The 24,715-nt window shown below is 48.6% G+C and overlaps 1 protein-coding gene across 1 annotated transcript in view; it reads right to left on the bottom strand.

The window, feature by feature from the left end:
• The window catches only part of LOC109881087 (protein unc-13 homolog C), a 222,597-nt gene that overhangs the window by 42,722 nt on the left and 155,160 nt on the right, over positions 1–24,715 (bottom strand). The window contains exons 25-26 of the mRNA XM_031829463.1: positions 5,924–6,012; positions 4,483–4,623 (exon numbers count right to left, since the gene is read on the bottom strand). Coding sequence (XP_031685323.1) covers positions 4,483–4,623; positions 5,924–6,012 — 230 coding nt within the window. The remainder of the gene's footprint in view (positions 1–4,482; positions 4,624–5,923; positions 6,013–24,715) is intronic.

Raw genomic sequence — 24,715 nt, 5'->3', positions numbered from 1 at the left:
CATTTCTTTGTTATTTTTGTGCATTTTGATATTGCTTATAGTTTGCAAAATTGCTGTGAACATGGCTACTGTATGTGATCTGCGTCGTCACACAGGCCTGTGCCTGAAATAACATTCCAGGACTGCAGTTGGGTTCCGGATCAGTTCCTGCTCTGGCAGGTGAGAGTCAGACATAAAGCCAGCGGATGTGGGCGGGTGCGATATGAAAATCTGTGGGTTCGGGCAGAAGCAAGATGAATACATCAGTCCCATGCAGACCTCTAGCTCCAACCTATAGGCTAACTGATTAAGTAACCCAAAGCTCCAACCTCTAGGCAAACTGGTTAACTGACCCAAAGCTCCAACCTCTAGGATAACTGGTTAAGTAACCCAAAACTCCTCTAGGATAACTGGTTAACTAACTCCACTAGGATAACTGGTTAACTAACTTAAAGCAACTCTAGGATAACTGGTTAACTAACTCAAAGCTCCAACCTCTAGGATAACTGGTTAACTAACTCAAAGCTCCTCTAGGATAACTGGTTAACTAACTTAAAGCTCCTCTAGGATAACTGGTTAACTAACTCAAAGCTCCTCTAGGATAACTGGTTAACTAACTCAAAGCTCCAACCTCTAGGATAACTGGTTAACTAACTCAAAGCTCCTCTAGGATAACTGGTTAACTAACTCAACGCTCCTCTAGGATAACTGGTTAACTTACTCAAAGCTCCTCTAGGATGACTGGTTAACTAACTCAAAGCTCCTCTAGGATAACTGGTTAGCTAACTCAAAGCTCCTCTAGGATAACTGGTTAACTAACTCAATGCTCCTCTAGGATAACTGGTTAACTAACTCAAAGCTCCTCTAGGATAACTGGTTAACTTACTCAAAGCTCCTCTAGGATAACTGGTTAACTAACTCAAAGCTCCTCTAGGATAACTGGTTAACTTACTCAAAGCTCCTCTAGGATAACTGGTTAACTAACTCAAAGCTCCTCTAGGATAACTGGTTAACTAACTCAAAGCTCCTCTAGGATAACTGGTTAACTAACTCAAAGCTCCAACCTCTAGGATAACTGGTTAACTAACTCAAAGCTCCTCTAGGATAACTGTTTAACTTACTCAAAGCTCCTCTAGGATAACTGTTTAACTTACTCAAAGCTCCTCTAGGATAACTGGTTAACTTACTCAAAGCTCCAACCTCTAGGATGACTGGTTAACTAACTCAAAGCTCCTCTAGGATAACTGATTAACTAACTCAAAGCTCCAACCTCTAGGATGACTGGTTAACTAACTCAAAGCTCCAACCTCTAGGATAACTGGTTAACTAACTCAAAGCTCCAACCTCTAGGATAACTGGTTAACTTACTCAAAGCTCCTCTAGGATAACTGGTTAACTTACTCAAAGCTCCTCTAGGATAACTGGTTAACTAACTCAAAGCACCTCTAGGATAACTGGTTAACTAACTCAAAGCTCCTCTAGGATAACTGGTTAACTAACTCAAAGCTCCTCTAGGATAACTGGTTAACTAACTCAAAGCTCCAACCTCTAGGATAACTGGTTAACTAACTCAAAGCTCCAACCTCTAGGATGACTGGTTAACTAACTCAAAGCTCCAACCTCTAGGATAACTGGTTAACTAACTCAAAGCTCCAACCTCTAGGATAACTGGTTAACTTACTCAAAGCTCCTCTAGGATAACTGGTTAACTTACTCAAAGCTCCTCTAGGATAACTGGTTAACTAACTCAAAGCACCTCTAGGATAACTGGTTAACTAACTCAAAGCTCCTCTAGGATAACTGGTTAACTAACTCAAAGCTCCTCTAGGATAACTGGTTAACTAACTCAAAGCTCCTCTAGGATAACTGGTTAACTTACTCAAAGCTCCTCTAGGATGACTGGTTAACTAACTCAAAGCTCCTCTAGGATAACTGGTTAACTTACTCAAAGCTCCTCTAGGATAACTGGTTAACTTACTCAAAACTCCAACCTCTAGGATAACTGGTTAACTAACTCAAAGCTCCTCTAGGATAACTGGTTAACTAACTCAAAGCTCCTCTAGGATAACTGGTTAACTAACTCAAAGCACCTCTAGGATAACTGGTTAACTTACTCAAAGCTCCTCTAGGATAACTGGTTAACTAACTCAAAGCTCCTCTAGGATAACTGGTTAACTAACTCAAAGCTCCTCTAGGATAACTGGTTAACTAACTCAAATCTCCTCTAGGATAACTGGTTAACTAACTCAAAGCTCCTCTAGGATAACTGGTTAACTAACTCAAAGCACCTCTAGGATAACTGGTTAACTAACTCAAAGCACCTCTAGGATAACTGGTTAACTAACTCAAAGCACCTCTAGGATAAGTGGTTAACTAACTCAAAGCTCCTCTAGGATAACTGGTTAACTAACCCAAAGCTCCTCTAGGATAACTGGTTAACTAACTCAAAGCTCCTCTAGGATAACTGGTTAACTTACTCAAAGCTCCTCTAGGATAACTGGTTAACTAACTCAAAGCTCCTCTAAGATAACTGGTTAACTAACTCAAAGCTCCTCTAGGATAACTGGTTAACTTACTCAAAGCTCCTCTAGGATAACTGGTTAACTAACTCAAAGCTCCTCTAGGATAACTGGTTAACTAACCCAAAGCTCCTCTCGGATAACTGGTTAACTAACTCAAAGCTCCTCTAGGATAACTGGTTAACTAACTCAAAGCTCCTCTAGGATAACTGGTTAACTAACTCAAAGCTCCTCTAGGATAACTGGTTAACTAACTCAAAGCTCCTCTCGGATAACTGGTTAACTAACTCAAAGCTCCTCTAGGATAACTGGTTAACTAACTCAACGCTCCTCTAGGATAACTGGTTAACTAACTCAAAGCTCCTCTAGGATAACTGGTTAACTAACTCAAAGCTCCTCTAGGATAACTGGTTAACTAACCCAAAGCTCCTCTAGGATAACTGGTTAACTAACTCAAAGCTCCTCTAGGATAACTGGTTAACTAACTCAAAGCTCCTCTAGGATAACTGGTTAACTAACTCAAAGCTCCAACCTCTAGGATAACTGGTTAACTAACTCAAAGCTCCTCTAGGATAACTGGTTAACTAACTCAAAGCTCCTCTAGGATAACTGGTTAACTAACTCAAAGCTCCTCTAGGATAACTGGTTAACTAACTCAAAGCTCCTCTAGGATAACTGGTTAACTAACTCAAAGCTCCTCTAGGATAACTGGTTAACTAACTCAAAGCTCCTCTAGGATAACTGGTTAACTAACTCAAAGCTCCTCTAGGATAACTGGTTAACTAACTCAAAGCTCCAACCTCTAGGATAACTGGTTAACTAACTCAAAGCTCCTCTAGGATAACTGGTTAACTAACTCAAAGCTCCAACCTCTAGGATAACTGGTTAACTAACTCAAAGCTCCAACCTCTAGGATAACTGGTTAACTAACTCAAAGCTCCAACCTCTAGGATAACTGGTTAACTAACTCAAAGCTCCTCTAGGATAACTGGTTAACTAACTCAAAGCTCCTCTAGGATAACTGGTTAACTAACTCAAAGCTCCTCTAGGATAACTGGTTAACTAACTCAAAGCTCCTCTAGGATAACTGGTTAACTTACTCAAAGCTCCTCTAGGATAACTGGTTAACTAACTCAACGCTCCTCTAGGATAACTGGTTAACTAACTCAAAGCTCCTTTAGGATAACTGGTTAACTAACTCAAAGCTCCTCTAGGATAACTGGTTAACTAACTCAAAGCTCCTCTAGGATAACTGGTTAACTAACTCAAAGCTCCTCTAGGATAACTGGTTAACTAACTCAAAGCTCCTCTAGGATAACTGGTTAACTAACCCAAAGCTCCTCTAGGATAACTGGTTAACTAACTCAAAGCTCCTCTAGGATAACTGGTTAACTTACTCAAAGCACCTCTAGGATAACTGGTTAACTAACTCAAAGCTCCTCTAGGATAACTGGTTAACTAACTCAATGCTCCTCTAGGATAACTAGTTGACTAACTCAAAGCTCCTCTAGGATAACTGGTTAACTAACTCAAAGCTCCTCTAGGATAACTGGTTAACTAACTCAATGCTCCTCTAGGATAACTGGTTAACTAACTCAAAGCACCTCTAGGATAACTGGTTAACTAACTCAAAGCTCCTCTAGGATAACTGGTTAACTAACCCAATGCTCCTCTAGGATAACTGGTTAACTAACTCAAAGCTCCTCTAGGATAACGGCCACATGCATTCAGACACATACTGAGTCTTACAATATGAATCCTCAGTGAAAACAAAGACTTACTTTTTATCCAGGAGTTGCATGAGGGTTTACTAACCTCTCAACTAACGGTTACTAACCCAACCCTCTAACTTCTTGCCTAACTGGTTACCTCAATGTTAACTCAAGGGTGTAAACAGAAACCTACTATTTATCCAGGAGATACATGGATACGCTACTGGATACTAACCTCTAAGCCAGCTGATAATATGCCTATATGGACCTACTTTTTATCCAGGAGGTCCATGAGTGGTCTGAGGACAGTCTCAGCATCCATGGCAGCGTTGCTCTTCCCTGCAGCACTCCCCTTCATCTGAACTAATTCCTGGTTCATCTGCTTTACACAGTCCTCAATCACCGGTTTGAAACTGGACAGGGAAATAACACAGGGTTAGCACAGATACACACATACCACAGATACACACAGACCACAGATACACACAGACCACAGATACACACAGACCACAGATACACACATACCACAGATACACACATACCACAGATACACACAGACCACAGATACACACAGACCACAGACACACACAGACCACAGATACACACAGACCACAGATACAAACAGACCACAGATACACACAGAACACAGATACACATAGAACACAGACAGGGAAATAACACAGGGTTAGCACAGATACACACATACCACAGATACACACAGACCACAGATACACACAGACCACAGACCACAGATATACACAGACAACAGATACACACAGACCACATATACACACAGACCACAGATACACACAGACCACAGATACACACAGACCACAGATACACACAGAACACAGATACACACAGACCACAGATACACACAGACCACAGATACACACAGACCACAGACACACACAGACCACAGACACACACAGACCACAGATACACACAGACAACATATACACACAGACCACAGACACACACAGACCACAGACACACACAGACCACAGATACACACAGACCACAGAGATACACACAGACCACACATACACACAGACCACAGATACACACAGACCACAGATACACACAGACCACAGATACACACAGACCAGATACACACAGACCACAGATACACACAGACACACACAGACCACAGACACACACATACCACAGACGCACACAGACCACAGAAACACACAGATCACAGACACACACAGACCACAGACACACACAGACCACAGCTACACACAGACCACAGACACACACAGACCACATACACACACAGACTACAAACACACACAGACCACAGATACACACAGACACCATATACACACAGACCACAGACACACACAGACCACAGACACACACAGACCACAGATACACACAGACCACAGAGATACACACAGACCACACATACACACAGACCACAGATACACACAGACCACAGATACACACAGACCACAGATACACACAGACCAGATACACACAGACCACAGATACTCACAGACACACACAGACCACAGACACACACATACCACAGACGCACACAGACCACAGAAACACACAGATCACAGACACACACAGACCACAGACACACACAGACCACAGCTACACACAGACCACAGATACACACAGACCACAGACACACACAGACAACAGATACACATAAACACAGACACACACACAAGCACACAGAACCACCCCCCACACACACACCTGGAGCCGAAGACTGCACTGAGCTCATCCAGCACGGTGTTGAGTTTGTTCTGCAGTTCTTTCAGTAGTTCACTGGCCTCAGCATCCAGCTGCAACAGTAACAGGCAGGGAGATGCCCATCATTAGCTGCTACATCAATACAGCATTATATCACTATACATCTCCATTATATCACTGACACTATACACCGGTATTTTGGTAACAGTGGGTTTGGGTTTTCGCTGTCCGGTATTTTGGTAACAGTGGGTTTGGGTTTTCGCTTGTCCGGTATTTTGGTAACAGTGGGTTTGGGTTTTCGCTGTCCGTTATTTTGGTAACAGTGGGTTTGGGTTTTCGCTGTCCGAAACCCAAAATGGAAGAAGTTCAAGATGACGGTCAATCACCCTCGGTCTGGGGCTCCATGCAAGATCTCACCTCGTGGGGCATCAATGATCATGAGGAAGGTGAGGGATCAGCCCAGGACTCCACGGCAGGACCTGGTCAATGACCTGAAGAGAGCTGGGACCACAGTCTCAAAGAAAACCATTAGTAACACACTACGCCGTCATGGATTAAAATCCTGCAGCGCACGCAAGGTCCTCCTGATCAAGCCAGCGCATGTCCAGGCCCGCCTGATGTTTGCCAATGACCATCTGGATGATCCAGAGGAGGAATGGGAGAAGGTCATGTGGTCTGATGAGACAAAAATAGAGCTTTTTGGTCTAAACTCCACTCGCTGTGTTTGGAGGAAGAAGAAGGATGAGTACAACCCCAAGAACACCATCCCAACCGTGAACCATGGAGGTGGAAACATCATTCTTCGGCGATGCTTTTCTGCAAAGGGGACAGGACGACTGCACCGTATTGAGAAAATCTTTGGAGGGAGCTAAAAGTCCGTATTGCCCAGCGACAGCCCTGAAACCTGAAGGGTCTCTGTCTCAGCCCTGCAGAAGTTGATGTTTATCTATTATTTAACATTCTATGAAATGACGGATGTGTTATTTCTTATTCTATCATATGTAGAGCCTAAAATATGTGTTATTTCTAATGATATGATAGCACATTGTTCTGTGTAATTGACCTGGCTTTCAGTTCGCTAATTGCTTTGGGAACACTTTCACTGCCAGTCAGCCAGTAATGTGTTTTTGTGCTGAGGTCTGCCTAAAATGGAAAAAACATTTAGTTTATCAACCTGCATGATCCATTATGTTCCGACATCATTAGAAATAGCTGTCTAATGCCTGAATGACAAGGTAGTTTATAGTGGTAGCAGGTTGTGATTACTATTGTATGTTTTTCCTGAATAATGCAACATCCCTGTCACTCAATTCGCCTAATAAATCACCTGTCAAACGTCTAAAGCAAGGAGCTACAGCCAAACCAACTAAAGCCGTTAATTTCAGTCAGACATGTCTGTGTCTTTGTCCTGAATGGCACCCTTTTCCCTTTACAGTGCACTACTTTTAAAGCGCACTACAGTACTTGCTCAAATGTACCACACTAAATAGGGAATATGATGCATTTGGATGCAGACTTTGACTGTTCAGATGCCTCATTAACAGAGCCTTTACTTCAGAGAGAGAGAGAGAGCACAGCTGGGGAGTTTTGTAAGCATTTGAGAAGCTCATCGGAGTTTGTACAAAATCCTGTCAGGAGCATTTTGTAGCTACTGCTTGGGGACCAAAATAAGTGAGTGTGGGGGCTAGATAACAGATGAATACTGCTCCCTGACAGAGAGTGGGGCTAGATGACAGATGAATACTACTCCCCGACAGAGAGTGGGGCTAGATGACAGATGAATACTGCTCCCTGACAGACAGTGGGGCTAGATGTCAGATGAATACTGCTCCCCGACAGAGAGTGGGGCTAGATGACAGATGAATACTGCTGCCTGACAGAGAGTGGGGCTAGATACAGATTAATACTGCTCACTGACAGAGAGAGGGGGCTAGATGACAGATGAACACTGCTCCCTGACAGAGAGTGGGGGCTAGATGACAGATGAATACTGCTCCCTGACAGAACGCGGGGGCTAGATGACAGATGAATACTGCTCCCTGACAGAGAGTGGGCTAGATGACAGGTGAATACTGCTCCCTGACAGAGAGTGGGAGCTAGATGACAGATGAATACTGCTCCCTGACAGAGAGTGGGAGCTAGATGACAGATGAATACTACTCCCTGACAGAGAGTGGGGCTAGATGACAGATGAATACTGCTCCCTGACAGAGAGTGGGGCTAGATGACAGATGAATACTGCTCCCTGACAGAGAGTGGGGGAGAGATGACAGATGAATACTGCTCCCTGACAGAGAGTGGGGGCTAGATGACAGATGAATACTGCTCCCTGACAGAGAGTGGGGGAGATATGACAGATGAATACTGCTCCTTGACAGAGAGTGGGCTAGATGACAGGTGAATACTGCTCCCTGACAGAACGCGGGGGCTAGATGACAGATGAATACTGCTCCCTGACAGAGAGTGGGGGAGAGATGACAGATGAATACTACTCCCTGACAGAGAGTGGGGCTAGATGACAGATGAATACTACTCCCCGACAGAAAGTGGGGCTAGATGACAGATGAATACTACTCCCCGACAGAGAGTGGGGCTAGATGACAGATGAATACTACTCCCCGACAGAGAGTGGGGCTAGATGACAGATGAATACTGCTCCCTGACAGACAGTGGGGCTAGATGTCAGATGAATACTGCTCCCCGACAGAGAGTGGGGCTAGATGACAGATGAATACTGCTCCCTGACAGAGAGTGGGGCTAGATACAGATTAATACTGCTCACTGACAGAGAGAGGGGGCTAGATGACAGATGAATACTGCTCCCTGACAGAGAGTGGGGGAGAGATGACAGATGAATACTGCTCCCTGACAGAGAGTGGGGGCTAGATGACAGATGAATACTGCTCCCTGACAGAGAGTGGGGGAGATATGACAGATGAATACTGCTCCTTGACAGAGAGTGGGCTAGATGACAGGTGAATACTGCTCCCTGACAGAACGCGGGGGCTAGATGACAGATGAATACTGCTCCCTGACAGAGAGTGGGGGAGAGATGACAGATGAATACTACTCCCTGACAGAGAGTGGGGCTAGATGACAGATGAATACTACTCCCCGACAGAAAGTGGGGCTAGATGACAGATGAATACTACTCCCCGACAGAGAGTGGGGCTAGATGACAGATGAATACTACTCCCCGACAGAGAGTGGGGCTAGATGACAGATGAATACTGCTCCCTGACAGACAGTGGGGCTAGATGTCAGATGAATACTGCTCCCCGACAGAGAGTGGGGCTAGATGACAGATGAATACTGCTCCCTGACAGAGAGTGGGGCTAGATACAGATTAATACTGCTCACTGACAGAGAGAGGGGGCTAGATGACAGATGAACACTGCTCCCTGACAGAGAGTGGGGGCTAGATGACAGATGAATACTGCTCCCTGACAGAACGCGGGGGCTAGATGACAGATGAATACTGCTCCCTGACAGAGAGTGGGCTAGATGACAGGTGAATACTGCTCCCTGACAGAGAGTGGGAGCTAGATGACAGATGAATACTGCTCCCTGACAGAGAGTGGGAGCTAGATGACAGATGAATACTACTCCCTGACAGAGAGTGGGGGCTAGATGACACGTGAATAATGCTCCCTGACAGAGAGTGGGCTAGATGACAGGTGAATACTGCTCCCTGACAGAGAGTGGGAGCTAGATGACAGAAGAATACTACTCCCTGACAGAACGCGGGGGCTAGATGACACGTGAATACTGCTCCCTGACAGAGAGTGGGGGCTAGATGACAGGTGAATACTGTTCCCTGACAGAGAGTGGAGGCTAGATTACAGGTGAATACTGCTCCCTGACAGAGAGTGGGGCTAGTTGACAGATGAATACTACTCCCTGACAGAGAATGTGGCTAGATGACAGATGAATACTGCTCCCTGACAGAGAGTGGGGGCTAGATGACAGATGAATACTGCTCCCTGACAGAGAGTGGGGCTAGATGACAGATGAATACTGCTCCCTGACAGAACGCGGGGGTGGGATGACAGATGAATACTGCTCCCTGACAGAGAGTGGGGGAGAGATGACAGATGAATACTGCTCCCTGGCAGAGAGTGGGGGCTAGATGACAGGTGAATACTGCTCCCTGACAGAGACTGGGGATAGTTGACAGATGAATACTACTCCCTGACAGAACACGGAGGCTAGATGACAGATGAATACTGCTCCCTGACAGAGAGTGGGGCTAGATGAAAGATGAACACTGCTCCCTGACAGAGAGTGGGGCTAGATGACAGATGAATACTGCTCCCTGACAGAACGCGGGGGCTAGATGACAGATGAATACTGCTCCCTGACAGAGAGTGGGGGAGAGATGACAGATGAATACTACTCCCTGACAGAGAGTGGGGCTAGATGACAGATGAATACTACTCCCCGACAGAAAGTGGGAGCTAGATGACAGATGAATACTGCTCCCTGACAGAGAGTGGGAGCTAGATGACAGATGAATACTACTCCCTGACAGAACGCGGGGGCTAGATGACACGTGAATACTGCTCCCTGACAGAGAGTGGGGGCTAGATGACAGGTGAATACTGTTCCCTGACAGAGAGTGGAGGCTAGATTACAGGTGAATACTGCTCCCTGACAGAGAGTGGGGCTAGTTGACAGATGAATACTACTCCCTGACAGAGAATGTGGCTAGATGACAGATGAATACTGCTCCCTGACAGAGAGTGGGGGCTAGATGACAGATGAATACTGCTCCCTGACAGAGAGTGGGGCTAGATGACAGATGAATACTGCTCCCTGACAGAACGCGGGGGCTAGATGACAGATGAATACTGCTCCCTGGCAGAGAGTGGGGGCTAGATGACAGATGAATACTGCTCCCTGACAGAGACTGGGGATAGTTGACAGATGAATACTACTCCCTGACAGAACACGGAGGCTAGATGACAGATGAATACTGCTCCCCGACAGAGAGTGGGGCTAGATGACAGATGAATACTGCTCCCTGACAGACAGTGGGGCTAGATGACAGATGAATACTGCTCCCCGACAGAGAGTGGGGCTAGATGACAGATGAATACTACTCCCTGACAGAGAGTGGGGCTAGATACAGATTAATACTGCTCACTGACAGAGAGTGGGGGCTAGATGACAGATGAATACTGCTCCCTGACAGAGAGTGGGGGCTAGATGACAGATGAATACTGCTCCCTGACAGAACGCGGGGGCTAGATGACAGATGAATACTGCTCCCTGACAGAGATTGGGGGAGAGATGACAGATGAATACTGCTCCCTGGCAGAGAGTGGGGGCTAGATGACAGGTGAATACTGCTCCCTGACAGAGACTGGGGATAGTTGACAGATGAATACTACTCCCTGACAGAACACGGAGGCTAGATGACAGATGAATACTGCTCCCTGACAGAGAGTGGGGCTAGATGACAGATGAATACTGCTCCCTGACAGAGAGTGGGGCTAGATGACAGATGAATACTACTCCCCGACAGAGAGTGGGGCTAGATGACAGATGAATACTGCTCCCTGACAGAGAGTGGGGCTAGATGACAGATGAATACTGCTCCCTGACAGAGAGTGGGGGAGAGATGACAGATGAATACTGCTCCCTGACAGAGAGTGGGGGCTAGATGACAGATGAATACTGCTCCCTGACAGAGAGTGGGGGAGAGATGACAGATGAATACTGCTCCCTGACAGAGAGTGGGGCTAGATGACAGATGAATACTGCTCCCTGACCGAACGCGGGGGCTAGATGACAGATGAATACTGCTCCCTGACAGAGAGTGGGGGAGAGATGACAGATGAATACTGCTCCCTGGCAGAGAGTGGGGGCTAGATGACAGGTGAATACTGCTCCCTGACTGAGACTGGGGATAGTTGACAGATGAATACTACTCCCTGACAGAACACGGAGGCTAGATGACAGATGAATACTGCTCCCTGACAGAGAGTGGGGCTAGATGAAAGATGAACACTGCTCCCTGACAGAGAGTGGGGCTAGATGACAGATGAATACTGCTCCCTGACAGAACGCGGTGGCTAGATGACAGATGAATACTGCTCCCTGACAGAGAGTGGGGGAGAGATGACAGATGAATACTACTCCCTGACAGAGAGTGGGGCTAGATGACAGATGAATACTACTCCCCGACAGAGAGTGGGGCTAGATGACAGATGAATACTGCTCCCTGACAGACAGTGGGGCTAGATGACAGATGAATACTGCTCCCCGACAGAGAGTGGGGCTAGATGACAGATGAATACTACTCCCTGACAGAGAGTGGGGCTAGATACAGATTAATACTGCTCACTGACAGAGAGTGGGGGCTAGATGACAGATGAATACTGCTCCCTGACAGAGAGTGGGGGCTAGATGACAGATGAATACTGCTCCCTGACAGAACGCGGGGGCTAGATGACAGATGAATACTGCTCCCTGACAGAGAGTGGGGGAGAGATGACAGATGAATACTGCTCCCTGGCAGAGAGTGGGGGCTAGATGACAGGTGAATACTGCTCCCTGACAGAGACTGGGGATAGTTGACAGATGAATACTACTCCCTGACAGAACACGGAGGCTAGATGACAGATGAATACTGCTCCCTGACAGAGAGTGGGGCTAGATGAAAGATGAACACTGCTCCCTGACAGAGAGTGGGGCTAGATGACAGATGAATACTGCTCCCTGACAGAGAGTGGGGCTAGATGACAGATGAATACTACTCCCCGACAGAGAGTGGGGCTAGATGACAGATGAATACTGCTCCCTGACAGAGAGTGGGGCTAGATGACAGATGAATACTGCTCCCTGACAGAGAGTGGGGGAGAGATGACAGATGAATACTGCTCCCTGACAGAGAGTGGGGGCTAGATGACAGATGAATACTGCTCCCTGACAGAGAGTGGGGGAGAGATGACAGATGAATACTGCTCCCTGACAGAGAGTGGGGCTAGATGACAGATGAATACTGCTCCCTGACAGAACGCGGGGGCTAGATGACAGATGAATACTGCTCCCTGACAGAGAGTGGGGGAGAGATGACAGATGAATACTGCTCCCTGGCAGAGAGTGGGGGCTAGATGACAGGTGAATACTGCTCCCTGACAGAGACTGGGGATAGTTGACAGATGAATACTACTCCCTGACAGAACACGGAGGCTAGATGACAGATGAATACTGCTCCCTGACAGAGAGTGGGGCTAGATGAAAGATGAACACTGCTCCCTGACAGAGAGTGGGGCTAGATGACAGATGAATACTGCTCCCTGACAGAACGCGGGGGCTAGATGACAGATGAATACTGCTCCCTGACAGAGAGTGGGGGAGAGATGACAGATGAATACTACTCCCTGACAGAGAGTGGGGCTAGATGACAGATGAATACTACTCCCCGACAGAAAGTGGGGCTAGATGACAGATGAATACTACTCCCCGACAGAGAGTGGGGCTAGATGACAGATGAATACTACTCCCCGACAGAGAGTGGGAGCTAGATGACAGATGAATACTGCTCCCTGACAGAGAGTGGGAGCTAGATGACAGATGAATACTACTCCCTGACAGAACGCGGGGGCTAGATGATACGTGAATACTGCTCCCTGACAGAGAGTGGGGGCTAGATGACAGGTGAATACTGTTCCCTGACAGAGAGTGGAGGCTAGATTACAGGTGAATACTGCTCCCTGACAGAGAGTGGGGCTAGTTGACAGATGAATACTACTCCCTGACAGAGAATGTGGCTAGATGACAGATGAATACTGCTCCCTGACAGAGAGTGGGGGAGAGATGACAGATGAATACTACTCCCTGACAGAGAGTGGGGCTAGATGACAGATGAATACTACTCCCCGACAGAAAGTGGGGCTAGATGACAGATGAATACTACTCCCCGACAGAGAGTGGGGCTAGATGACAGATGAATACTACTCCCCGACAGAGAGTGGGAGCTAGATGACAGATGAATACTGCTCCCTGACAGAGAGTGGGAGCTAGATGACAGATGAATACTACTCCCTGACAGAACGCGGGGGCTAGATGACACGTGAATACTGCTCCCTGACAGAGAGTGGGGGCTAGATGACAGGTGAATACTGTTCCCTGACAGAGAGTGGAGGCTAGATTACAGGTGAATACTGCTCCCTGACAGAGAGTGGGGCTAGTTGACAGATGAATACTACTCCCTGACAGAGAATGTGGCTAGATGACAGATGAATACTGCTCCCTGACAGAGAGTGGGGGCTAGATGACAGATGAATACTGCTCCCTGACAGAGAGTGGGGCTAGATGACAGATGAATACTGCTCCCTGACAGAACGCGGGGGCTAGATGACAGATGAATACTGCTCCCTGGCAGAGAGTGGGGGCTAGATGACAGATGAATACTGCTCCCTGACAGAGACTGGGGATAGTTGACAGATGAATACTACTCCCTGACAGAACACGGAGGCTAGATGACAGATGAATACTGCTCCCTGACAGAGAGTGGGGCTAGATGAAAGATGAACACTGCTCCCTGACAGAGAGTGGGGCTAGATGACAGATGAATACTGCTCCCTGACAGAGAGTGGGGCTAGATGACAGATGAATACTACTCCCCGACAGAGAGTGGGGCTAGATGACAGATGAATACTGCTCCCTGACAGAGAGTGGGGCTAGATGACAGATGAATGCTGCTCCCTTACAGAGAGTGGGGCTAGATGACAGATGAATACTACTCCCTGACAGAGAGTGGGGCTAGATGACAGATGAATACTGCTCCCTGACAGAGAGTGGGGGAGAGATGACAGATGAATACTGCTCCCTGACAGAGAGTGGGGGCTAGATGACAGATGAATAATGCTCCCTGACAGAGAGTGGGGGAGAGATGACAGATGAATACTGCTCCCTGACAGAGAGTGGGCTAGATGACAGGTGAATACTGCTCCCTGACAGAACGCGGGGGCTAGATGACAGATGAATACTGCTCCCTGACAGAGAGTGGGGGAGAGATGACAGATGAATACTACTCCCTGACAGAGAGTGGGGCTAGATGACAGATGAATACTACTCCCCGACAGAAAGTGGGGCTAGATGACAGATGAATACTACTCCCCGACAGAGAGTGGGGCTAGATGACGGATGAATACTACTCCCCGACAGAGAGTGGGGCTAGATGACAGATGAATACTGCTCCCTGACAGACAGTGGGGCTAGATGTCAGATGAATACTGCTCCCCGACAGAGAGTGGGGCTAGATGACAGATGAATACTGCTCCCTGACAGAGAGTGGGGCTAGATACAGATTAATACTGCTCACTGACAGAGAGTGGGGGCTAGATGACAGATGAATACTGCTCCCTGACAGAGAGTGGGGGCTAGATGACAGATGAATACTGCTCCCTGACAGAACGCGGGGGCTAAATGACAGATGAATACTGCTCCGTGACAGAGAGTGGGGGAGAGATGACAGATGAATACTGCTCCCTGGCAGAGAGTGGGGGCAGATGACAGGTGAATACTGCTCCCTGACAGAGACTGGGGATAGTTGACAGATGAATACTACTCCCTGACAGAACACGGAGGCTAGATGACAGATGAATACTGCTCCCTGACAGAGAGTGGGGCTAGATGAAAGATGAATACTGCTCCCTGACAGAGAGTGGGGCTAGATGACAGATGAATACTACTCCCTGACAGATGGTGGGGCGAGATGACAGATGAATACTGCTCCCTGACAGAGAGTGGGGCTAGATGACAGATGAATACTACTCCCCGACAGAGAGTGGAGCTAGATGACAGATGAATACTACTCCCCGACAGAGAGTGGGGCTAGATGACAGATGAATACTACTCCCCGACAGAGAGTGGGGCTAGATGACAGATGAATACTGCTCCCTGACAGACAGTGGGTCTAGATGACAGATGAATACTGCTCCCCGACAGAGAGTGGGGCTAGATGACAGATGAATACTACTCCCTGACAGAGAGTGGGGCTAGATACAGATTAATACTGCTCACTGACAGAGAGTGGGGGCTAGATGACAGATGAATACTGCTCCCTGACAGAGAGTGGGGGCTAGATGACAGATGAATACTGCTCCCTGACAGAACGCGGGGGCTAGATGACAGATGAATACTGCTCCCTGACAGAGATTGGGGGAGAGATGACAGATGAATACTGCTCCCTGGCAGAGAGTGGGGGCTAGATGACAGGTGAATACTGCTCCCTGACAGAGACTGGGGATAGTTGACAGATGAATACTACTCCCTGACAGAACACGGAGGCTAGATGACAGATGAATTCTGCTCCCTGACAGAGAGTGGGGCTAGATGACAGATGAATACTGCTCCCTGACAGAGAGTGGGGCTAGATGACAGATGAATACTACTCCCCGACAGAGAGTGGGGCTAGATGACAGATGAATACTGCTCCCTGACAGAGAGTGGGGCTAGATGACAGATGAATACTGCTCCCTGACAGAGAGTGGGGGAGAGATGACAGATGAATACTGCTCCCTGACAGAGAGTGGGGGCTAGATGACAGATGAATACTGCTCCCTGACAGAGAGTGGGGGAGAGATGACAGATGAATACTGCTCCCTGACAGAGAGTGGGGCTAGATGACAGATGAATACTGCTCCCTGACCGAACGCGGGGGCTAGATGACAGATGAATACTGCTCCCTGACAGAGAGTGGGGGAGAGATGACAGATGAATACTGCTACCTGGCAGAGAGTGGGGGCTAGATGACAGGTGAATACTGCTCCCTGACTGAGACTGGGGATAGTTGACAGATGAATACTACTCCCTGACAGAACACGGAGGCTAGATGACAGATGAATACTGCTCCCTGACAGAGAGTGGGGCTAGATGAAAGATGAACACTGCTCCCTGACAGAGAGTGGGGCTAGATGACAGATGAATACTGCTCCCTGACAGAACGCGGGGGCTAGATGACAGATGAATACTGCTCCCTGACAGAGAGTGGGGCTAGATGAAAGATGAATACTGCTCCCTGACAGAGAGTGGGGCTAGATGACAGATGAATACTACTCCCTGACAGATGGTGGGGCGAGATGACAGATGAATACTGCTCCCTGACAGAGAGTGGGGCTAGATGACAGATGAATACTACTCCCCGACAGAGAGTGGAGCTAGATGACAGATGAATACTACTCCCCGACAGAGAGTGGGGCTAGATGACAGATGAATACTACTCCCCGACAGAGAGTGGGGCTAGATGACAGATGAATACTGCTCCCTGACAGACAGTGGGTCTAGATGACAGATGAATACTGCTCCCCGACAGAGAGTGGGGCTAGATGACAGATGAATACTACTCCCTGACAGAGAGTGGGGCTAGATACAGATTAATACTGCTCACTGACAGAGAGTGGGGGCTAGATGACAGATGAATACTGCTCCCTGACAGAGAGTGGGGGCTAGATGACAGATGAATACTGCTCCCTGACAGAACGCGGGGGCTAGATGACAGATGAATACTGCTCCCTGACAGAGATTGGGGGAGAGATGACAGATGAATACTGCTCCCTGGCAGAGAGTGGGGGCTAGATGACAGGTGAATACTGCTCCCTGACAGAGACTGGGGATAGTTGACAGATGAATACTACTCCCTGACAGAACACGGAGGCTAGATGACAGATGAATTCTGCTCCCTGACAGAGAGTGGGGCTAGATGACAGATGAATACTGCTCCCTGACAGAGAGTGGGGCTAGATGACAGATGAATACTACTCCCCGACAGAGAGTGGGGCTAGATGACAGATGAATACTGCTCCCTGACAGAGAGTGGGGCTAGATGACAGATGAATACTGCTCCCTGACAGAGAGTGGGGGAGAGATGACAGATGAATACTGCTCCCTGACAGAGAGTGGGGGCTAGATGACAGATGAATACTGCTCCCTGACAGAGAGTGGGGGAGAGATGACAGATGAATACTGCTCCCTGACAGAGAGTGGGGCTAGATGACAGATGAATACTGCTCCCTGACCGAACGCGGGGGCTAGATGACAGATGAATACTGCTCCCTGACAGAGAGTGGGGGAGAGATGACAGATGAATACTGCTACCTGGCAGAGAGTGGGGGCTAGATGACAGGTGAATACTGCTCCCTGACTGAGACTGGGGATAGTTGACAGATGAATACTACTCCCTGACAGAACACGGAGGCTAGATGACAGATGAATACTGCTCCCTGACAGAGAGTGGGGCTAGATGAAAGATGAACACTGCTCCCTGACAGAGAGTGGGGCTAGATGACAGATGAATACTGCTCCCTGACAGAACGCGGGGGCTAGATGACAGATGAATACTGCTCCCTGACAGAGAGTGGGGGAGAGATGACAGATGAATACTACTCCCTGACAGAGAGTGGGGCTAGATGACAGATGAATACTACTCCCCGACAGAGAGTGGGGCTAGATGACAGATGAATACTGCTCCCTGACAGACAGTGGGGCTAGATGACAGATGAATACTGCTCCCCGACAGAGAGTGGGGCTAGATGACAGATGAATACTACTCCCTGACAGAGAGTGGGGCTAGATACAGATTAATACTGCTCACTGACAGAGAGTGGGGGCTAGATGACAGATGAATACTGCTCCCTGACAGAGAGTGGGGGCTAGATGACAGATGAATACTGCTCCCTGACAGAACGCGGGGGCTAGATGACAGATGAATACTGCTCCCTGACAGAGAGTGGGGGAGAGATGACAGATGAATACTGCTCCCTGGCAGAGAGTGGGGGCTAGATGACAGGTGAATACTGCTCCCTGACAGAGACTGGGGATAGTTGACAGATGAATACTACTCCCTGACAGAACACGGAGGCTAGATGACAGATGAATACTGCTCCCTGACAGAGAGTGGGGCTAGATGAAAGATGAACACTGCTCCCTGACAGAGAGTGGGGCTAGATGACAGATGAATACTGCTCCCTGACAGAGAGTGGGGCTAGATGACAGATGAATACTACTCCCCGACAGAGAGTGGGGCTAGATGACAGATGAATACTGCTCCCTGACAGAGAGTGGGGCTAGATGACAGATGAATACTGCTCCCTGACAGAGAGTGGGGGAGAGATGACAGATGAATACTGCTCCCTGACAGAGAGTGGGGGATAGATGACAGATGAATACTGCTCCCTGACAGAGAGTGGGGGAGAGATGACAGATGAATACTGCTCCCTGACAGAGAGTGGGGCTAGATGACAGATGAATACTGCTCCCTGACAGAACGCGGGGGCTAGATGACAGATGAATACTGCTCCCTGACAGAGAGTGGGGGAGAGATGACAGATGAATACTGCTCCCTGGCAGAGAGTGGGGGCTAGATGACAGGTGAATACTGCTCCCTGACAGAGACTGGGGATAGTTGACAGATGAATACTACTCCCTGACAGAACACGGAGGCTAGATGACAGATGAATACTGCTCCCTGACAGAGAGTGGGGCTAGATGAAAGATGAACACTGCTCCCTGACAGAGAGTGGGGCTAGATGACAGATGAATACTGCTCCCTGACAGAACGCGGGGGCTAGATGACAGATGAATACTGCTCCCTGACAGAGAGTGGGGGAGAGATGACAGATGAATACTACTCCCTGACAGAGAGTGGGGCTAGATGACAGATGAATACTACTCCCCGACAGAAAGTGGGGCTAGATGACAGATGAATACTACTCCCCGACAGAGAGTGGGGCTAGATGACAGATGAATACTACTCCCCGACAGAGAGTGGGAGCTAGATGACAGATGAATACTGCTCCCTGACAGAGAGTGGGAGCTAGATGACAGATGAATACTACTCCCTGACAGAACGCGGGGGCTAGATGATACGTGAATACTGCTCCCTGACAGAGAGTGGGGGCTAGATGACAGGTGAATACTGTTCCCTGACAGAGAGTGGAGGCTAGATTACAGGTGAATACTGCTCCCTGACAGAGAGTGGGGCTAGTTGACAGATGAATACTACTCCCTGACAGAGAATGTGGCTAGATGACAGATGAATACTGCTCCCTGACAGAGAGTGGGGGAGAGATGACAGATGAATACTACTCCCTGACAGAGAGTGGGGCTAGATGACAGATGAATACTACTCCCCGACCGAAAGTGGGGCTAGATGACAGATGAATACTACTCCCCGACAGAGAGTGGGGCTAGATGACAGATGAATACTACTCCCCGACAGAGAGTGGGAGCTAGATGACAGATGAATACTGCTCCCTGACAGAGAGTGGGAGCTAGATGACAGATGAATACTACTCCCTGACAGAACGCGGGGGCTAGATGACACGTGAATACTGCTCCCTGACAGAGAGTGGGGGCTAGATGACAGGTGAATACTGTTCCCTGACAGAGAGTGGAGGCTAGATTACAGGTGAATACTGCTCCCTGACAGAGAGTGGGGCTAGTTGACAGATGAATACTACTCCCTGACAGAGAATGTGGCTAGATGACAGATGAATACTGCTCCCTGACAGAGAGTGGGGGCTAGATGACAGATGAATACTGCTCCCTGACAGAGAGTGGGGCTAGATGACAGATGAATACTGCTCCCTGACAGAACGCGGGGGCTAGATGACAGATGAATACTGCTCCCTGGCAGAGAGTGGGGGCTAGATGACAGGTGAATACTGCTCCCTGACAGAGACTGGGGATAGTTGACAGATGAATACTACTCCCTGACAGAACACGGAGGCTAGATGACAGATGAATACTGCTCCCTGACAGAGAGTGGGGCTAGATGAAAGATGAACACTGCTCCCTGACAGAGAGTGGGGCTAGATGACAGATGAATACTGCTCCCTGACAGAGAGTGGGGCTAGATGACAGATGAATACTACTCCCCGACAGAGAGTGGGGCTAGATGACAGATGAATACTGCTCCCTGACAGAGAGTGGGGCTAGATGACAGATGAATGCTGCTCCCTTACAGAGAGTGGGGCTAGATGACAGATGAATACTACTCCCTGACAGAGAGTGGGGCTAGATGACAGATGAATACTGCTCCCTGACAGAGAGTGGGGGAGAGATGACAGATGAATACTGCTCCCTGACAGAGAGTGGGGGCTAGATGACAGATGAATACTGCTCCCTGACAGAGAGTGGGCTAGATGACAGGTGAATACTGCTCCCTGACAGAACGCGGGGGCTAGATGACAGATGAATACTGCTCCCTGACAGAGAGTGGGGGAGAGATGACAGATGAATACTACTCCCTGACAGAGAGTGGGGCTAGATGACAGATGAATACTACTCCCCGACAGAGAGTGGGGCTAGATGACAGATGAATACTGCTCCCTGACAGAGAGTGGGGCTAGATGACAGATGAATACTGCTCCCTGACAGAGAGTGGGGGAGAGATGACAGATGAATACTGCTCCCTGACAGAGAGTGGGGGCTAGATGACAGATGAATACTGCTCCCTGACAGAGAGTGGGGGAGAGATGACAGATGAATACTGCTCCCTGACAGAGAGTGGGCTAGATGACAGGTGAATACTTCTCCCTGACAGAACGCGGGGGCTAGATGACAGATGAATAATGCTCCCTGACAGAGAGTGGGGGAGAGATGACAGATGAATACTGCTCCCTGGCAGAGATTGGGGGCTAGATGACAGGTGAATACTGCTCCCTGACACAGAGTGGGGGAGAGATGACAGATGAATACTACTCCATGACAGAACACGGGGGCTAGATGACAGATGAATACTGCTCCCTGACAGAGAGTGGGGCTAGATGACAGATGAATACTGCTCCCTGACAGAGAGTGGGGGCTAGATGACAGATGAATACTGCTCCCTGACAGAGAGTGGGGCTAGATGACAGATGAATACTGCTCCCTGACAGAGTGGGGGAGAGATGACAGATGAATACTGCTCAATGACAGAGAGTGGGGGCTAGATGACAGATGAATACTGCTCCCTGACAGAGAGTGGGGGCTAGATGACACGTGAATACTGCTCCCTGACAGAGAGTGGGCTAGATGACAGGTGAATACTGCTCCCTGACAGAGAGTGGGAGCTAGATGACAGATGAATACTGCTCCCTGACAGAGAGTGGGAGCTAGATGACAGATGAATACTACTCCCTGACAGAGAGTGGGGGCTAGATGACTGGTGAATACTGCTCCCTGAAAAAGAGTGGGCTAGATGACAGGTGAATACTGCTCCCTGACAGAGAGTGGGAGCTAGATGACAGATGAATACTACTCCCTGACAGAGAGTGGGGGCTAGATGACACGTGAATACTGCTCCCTGACAGAGAGTGGGCTAGATGACAGGTGAATACTGCTCCCTGACAGAGAGTGGGAGCTAGATGACAGATGAATACTGCACCCTGACAGAGAGTGGGAGCTAGATGACAGATGAATACTACTCCCTGACAGAACGCGGGGGCTAGATGACACGTGAATACTGCTCCCTGACAGAGAGTGGGGGCTAGATGACAGGTGAATACTGTTCCCTGACAGAGAGTGGAGGCTAGATTACAGGTGAATACTGCTCCCTGACAGAGAGTGGGGCTAGTTGACAGATGAATACTACTCCCTGACAGAGAATGTGGCTAGATGACAGATGAATACTGCTCCCTGACAGAGAGTGGGGGCTAGATGACAGATGAATACTGCTCCCTGACAGAGAGTGGGGCTAGATGACAGGTGAATACTGCTCCCTGACAGAGAGTGGGGATAGTTGACAGATGAATACTACCCCCTGACAGAGTGGGGGCTAGATGACAGATGAATACTGCTCCCTGACAGAGAGTGGGGGCTAGATGGCAGATGAATACTGCTCCCTGACAGAACGCGGGGGCTAGATGACAGATGAATAATACTCCCTGAAAGAGAGTGGGGCTAGATGACAGATGAAAACTGCTCCCTGACAGAGAGTGGGGTCTAGATGACAGATGAATACTGCTTCCTGACAGAAAGTGGGGTCTAGATGACAGATGAATACTGCTCCCTGACAGAGAGCGGGGGTTGGATGACAGATGAATACTGCTCCCCGACAGAGAGTGGGGCTAGATGACAGATGAATACTACTCCCTGACAGAGAGTGGGGCTAGATACAGATTAATACTGCTCACTGACAGAGAGTGGGGGCTAGATGACAGATGAATACTGCTCCCTGACAGAGAGTGGGGGCTAGATGACAGATGAATACTGCTCCCTGACAGAGAGTGGGGGCTAGATGACAGATGAATACTGCTCCCTGACAGAACGCGGGGGCTAGATGACAGATGAATACTGCTCCCTGACAGAGAGTGGGGGAGAGATGACAGATGAATACTGCTCCCTGGCAGAGAGTGGGGGCTAGATGACAGCTGAATACTGCTCCCTGACAGAGACTGGGGATAGTTGACAGATGAATACTACTCCCTGACAGAACAAGGAGGCTAGATGACAGATGAATACTGCTCCCTGACAGAGAGTGGGGCTAGATGACAGATGAATACTGCTCCCTGACAGAGAGTGGGGAAGAGATGACAGACGAATACTGCTCCCAGACAGAGAGTGGGGGCTAGATGACAGATGAATACTGCTCCCTGACAGAGAGTGGGCTAGATGACAGGTGAATACTGCTCCCTGACAGAACGCGGGGGCTAGATGACAGATGAATACTGCTCCCTGACAGAGAGTTGGGCTAGATGACAGATGAATACTGCTCCCTGACAGAGAGTGGGGCTAGATGACAGATGAATACTGCTCCCTGACAGAGAGTGGGGGAGAGATGACAGATGAATACTGCTCCCTGACAGAGTGTGGGGGCTAGATGACAGGTGAATACTGCTCCCTGACAGAGAGTGTGGGAGAGATGACAGATGAATACTGCTCCCTGGCAGAGAGTGGGGGCTAGATGACAGGTGAATACTGTTCCCTGACAGAGAGTGGGGGCTAGATTACAGGTGAATACTGCTCCCTGACAGAGAGTGGGGCTAGTTGACAGATGAATACTACTCCCTGACAGAGAATGTGGCTAGATGACAGATGAATACTGCTCCCTGACAGAGAGTGGGGGCTAGATGACAGATGAATACTGCTCCCTGACAGAGATTGGGGCTAGATGACAGATGAATACTACTCCCTGACAGAACACGGAGGCTAGATGACAGATGAATACTGCTCCCTGACAGAGAGTGGGGAAGAGATGACAGACGAATACTGCTCCCTGACAGAGAGTGGGGGCTAGATGACAGATGAATACTGCTCCCTGACAGAGAGTGGGGGAGAGATGACAGATGAATACTGCTCCCTGACAGAGAGTGGTCTAGATGACAGGTGAATACTGCTCCCTGACAGAACGCGGGGGCTAGATGACAGATGAATACTGCTCCCTGACAGAGAGTGGGGGAGAGATGACAGATGAATACTGCTCCCAGGCAGAGAGTGGGGGCTAGATGACAGGTGAATACTGCTCCCTGACAGAGACTGGGGCTAGTTGACAGATGAATACTACTCCCTGACAGAACACGGGGGCTAGATGACAGATGAATACTGCTCCCTTACAGAGAGTGGGGCTAGATGACAGATGAATACTTCTCCCTGACAGAGAGTGGGGCTAGATGACAGATGAATACTGCTCCCTGACAGAGAGTGGGGGAGAGATGACAGATGAATACTGCTCCCTGACAGAGAGTGGGGGCTAGATGACAGGTGAATACTGCTCCCTGACAGAGAGTGTGGGAGAGATGACAGATGAATACTGCTCCCTGGCAGAGAGTGGGGGCTAGATGACAGGTGAATACTGTTCCCTGA

This window comes from Oncorhynchus kisutch, linkage group LG8, assembly GCF_002021735.2.
Source record: "Oncorhynchus kisutch isolate 150728-3 linkage group LG8, Okis_V2, whole genome shotgun sequence".
NCBI classification, from domain to species: domain Eukaryota; kingdom Metazoa; phylum Chordata; class Actinopteri; order Salmoniformes; family Salmonidae; genus Oncorhynchus; species Oncorhynchus kisutch.
Note: the sequence above shows the minus strand (reverse complement) of the source record. Positions and strands in the feature narration are given on the sequence as shown.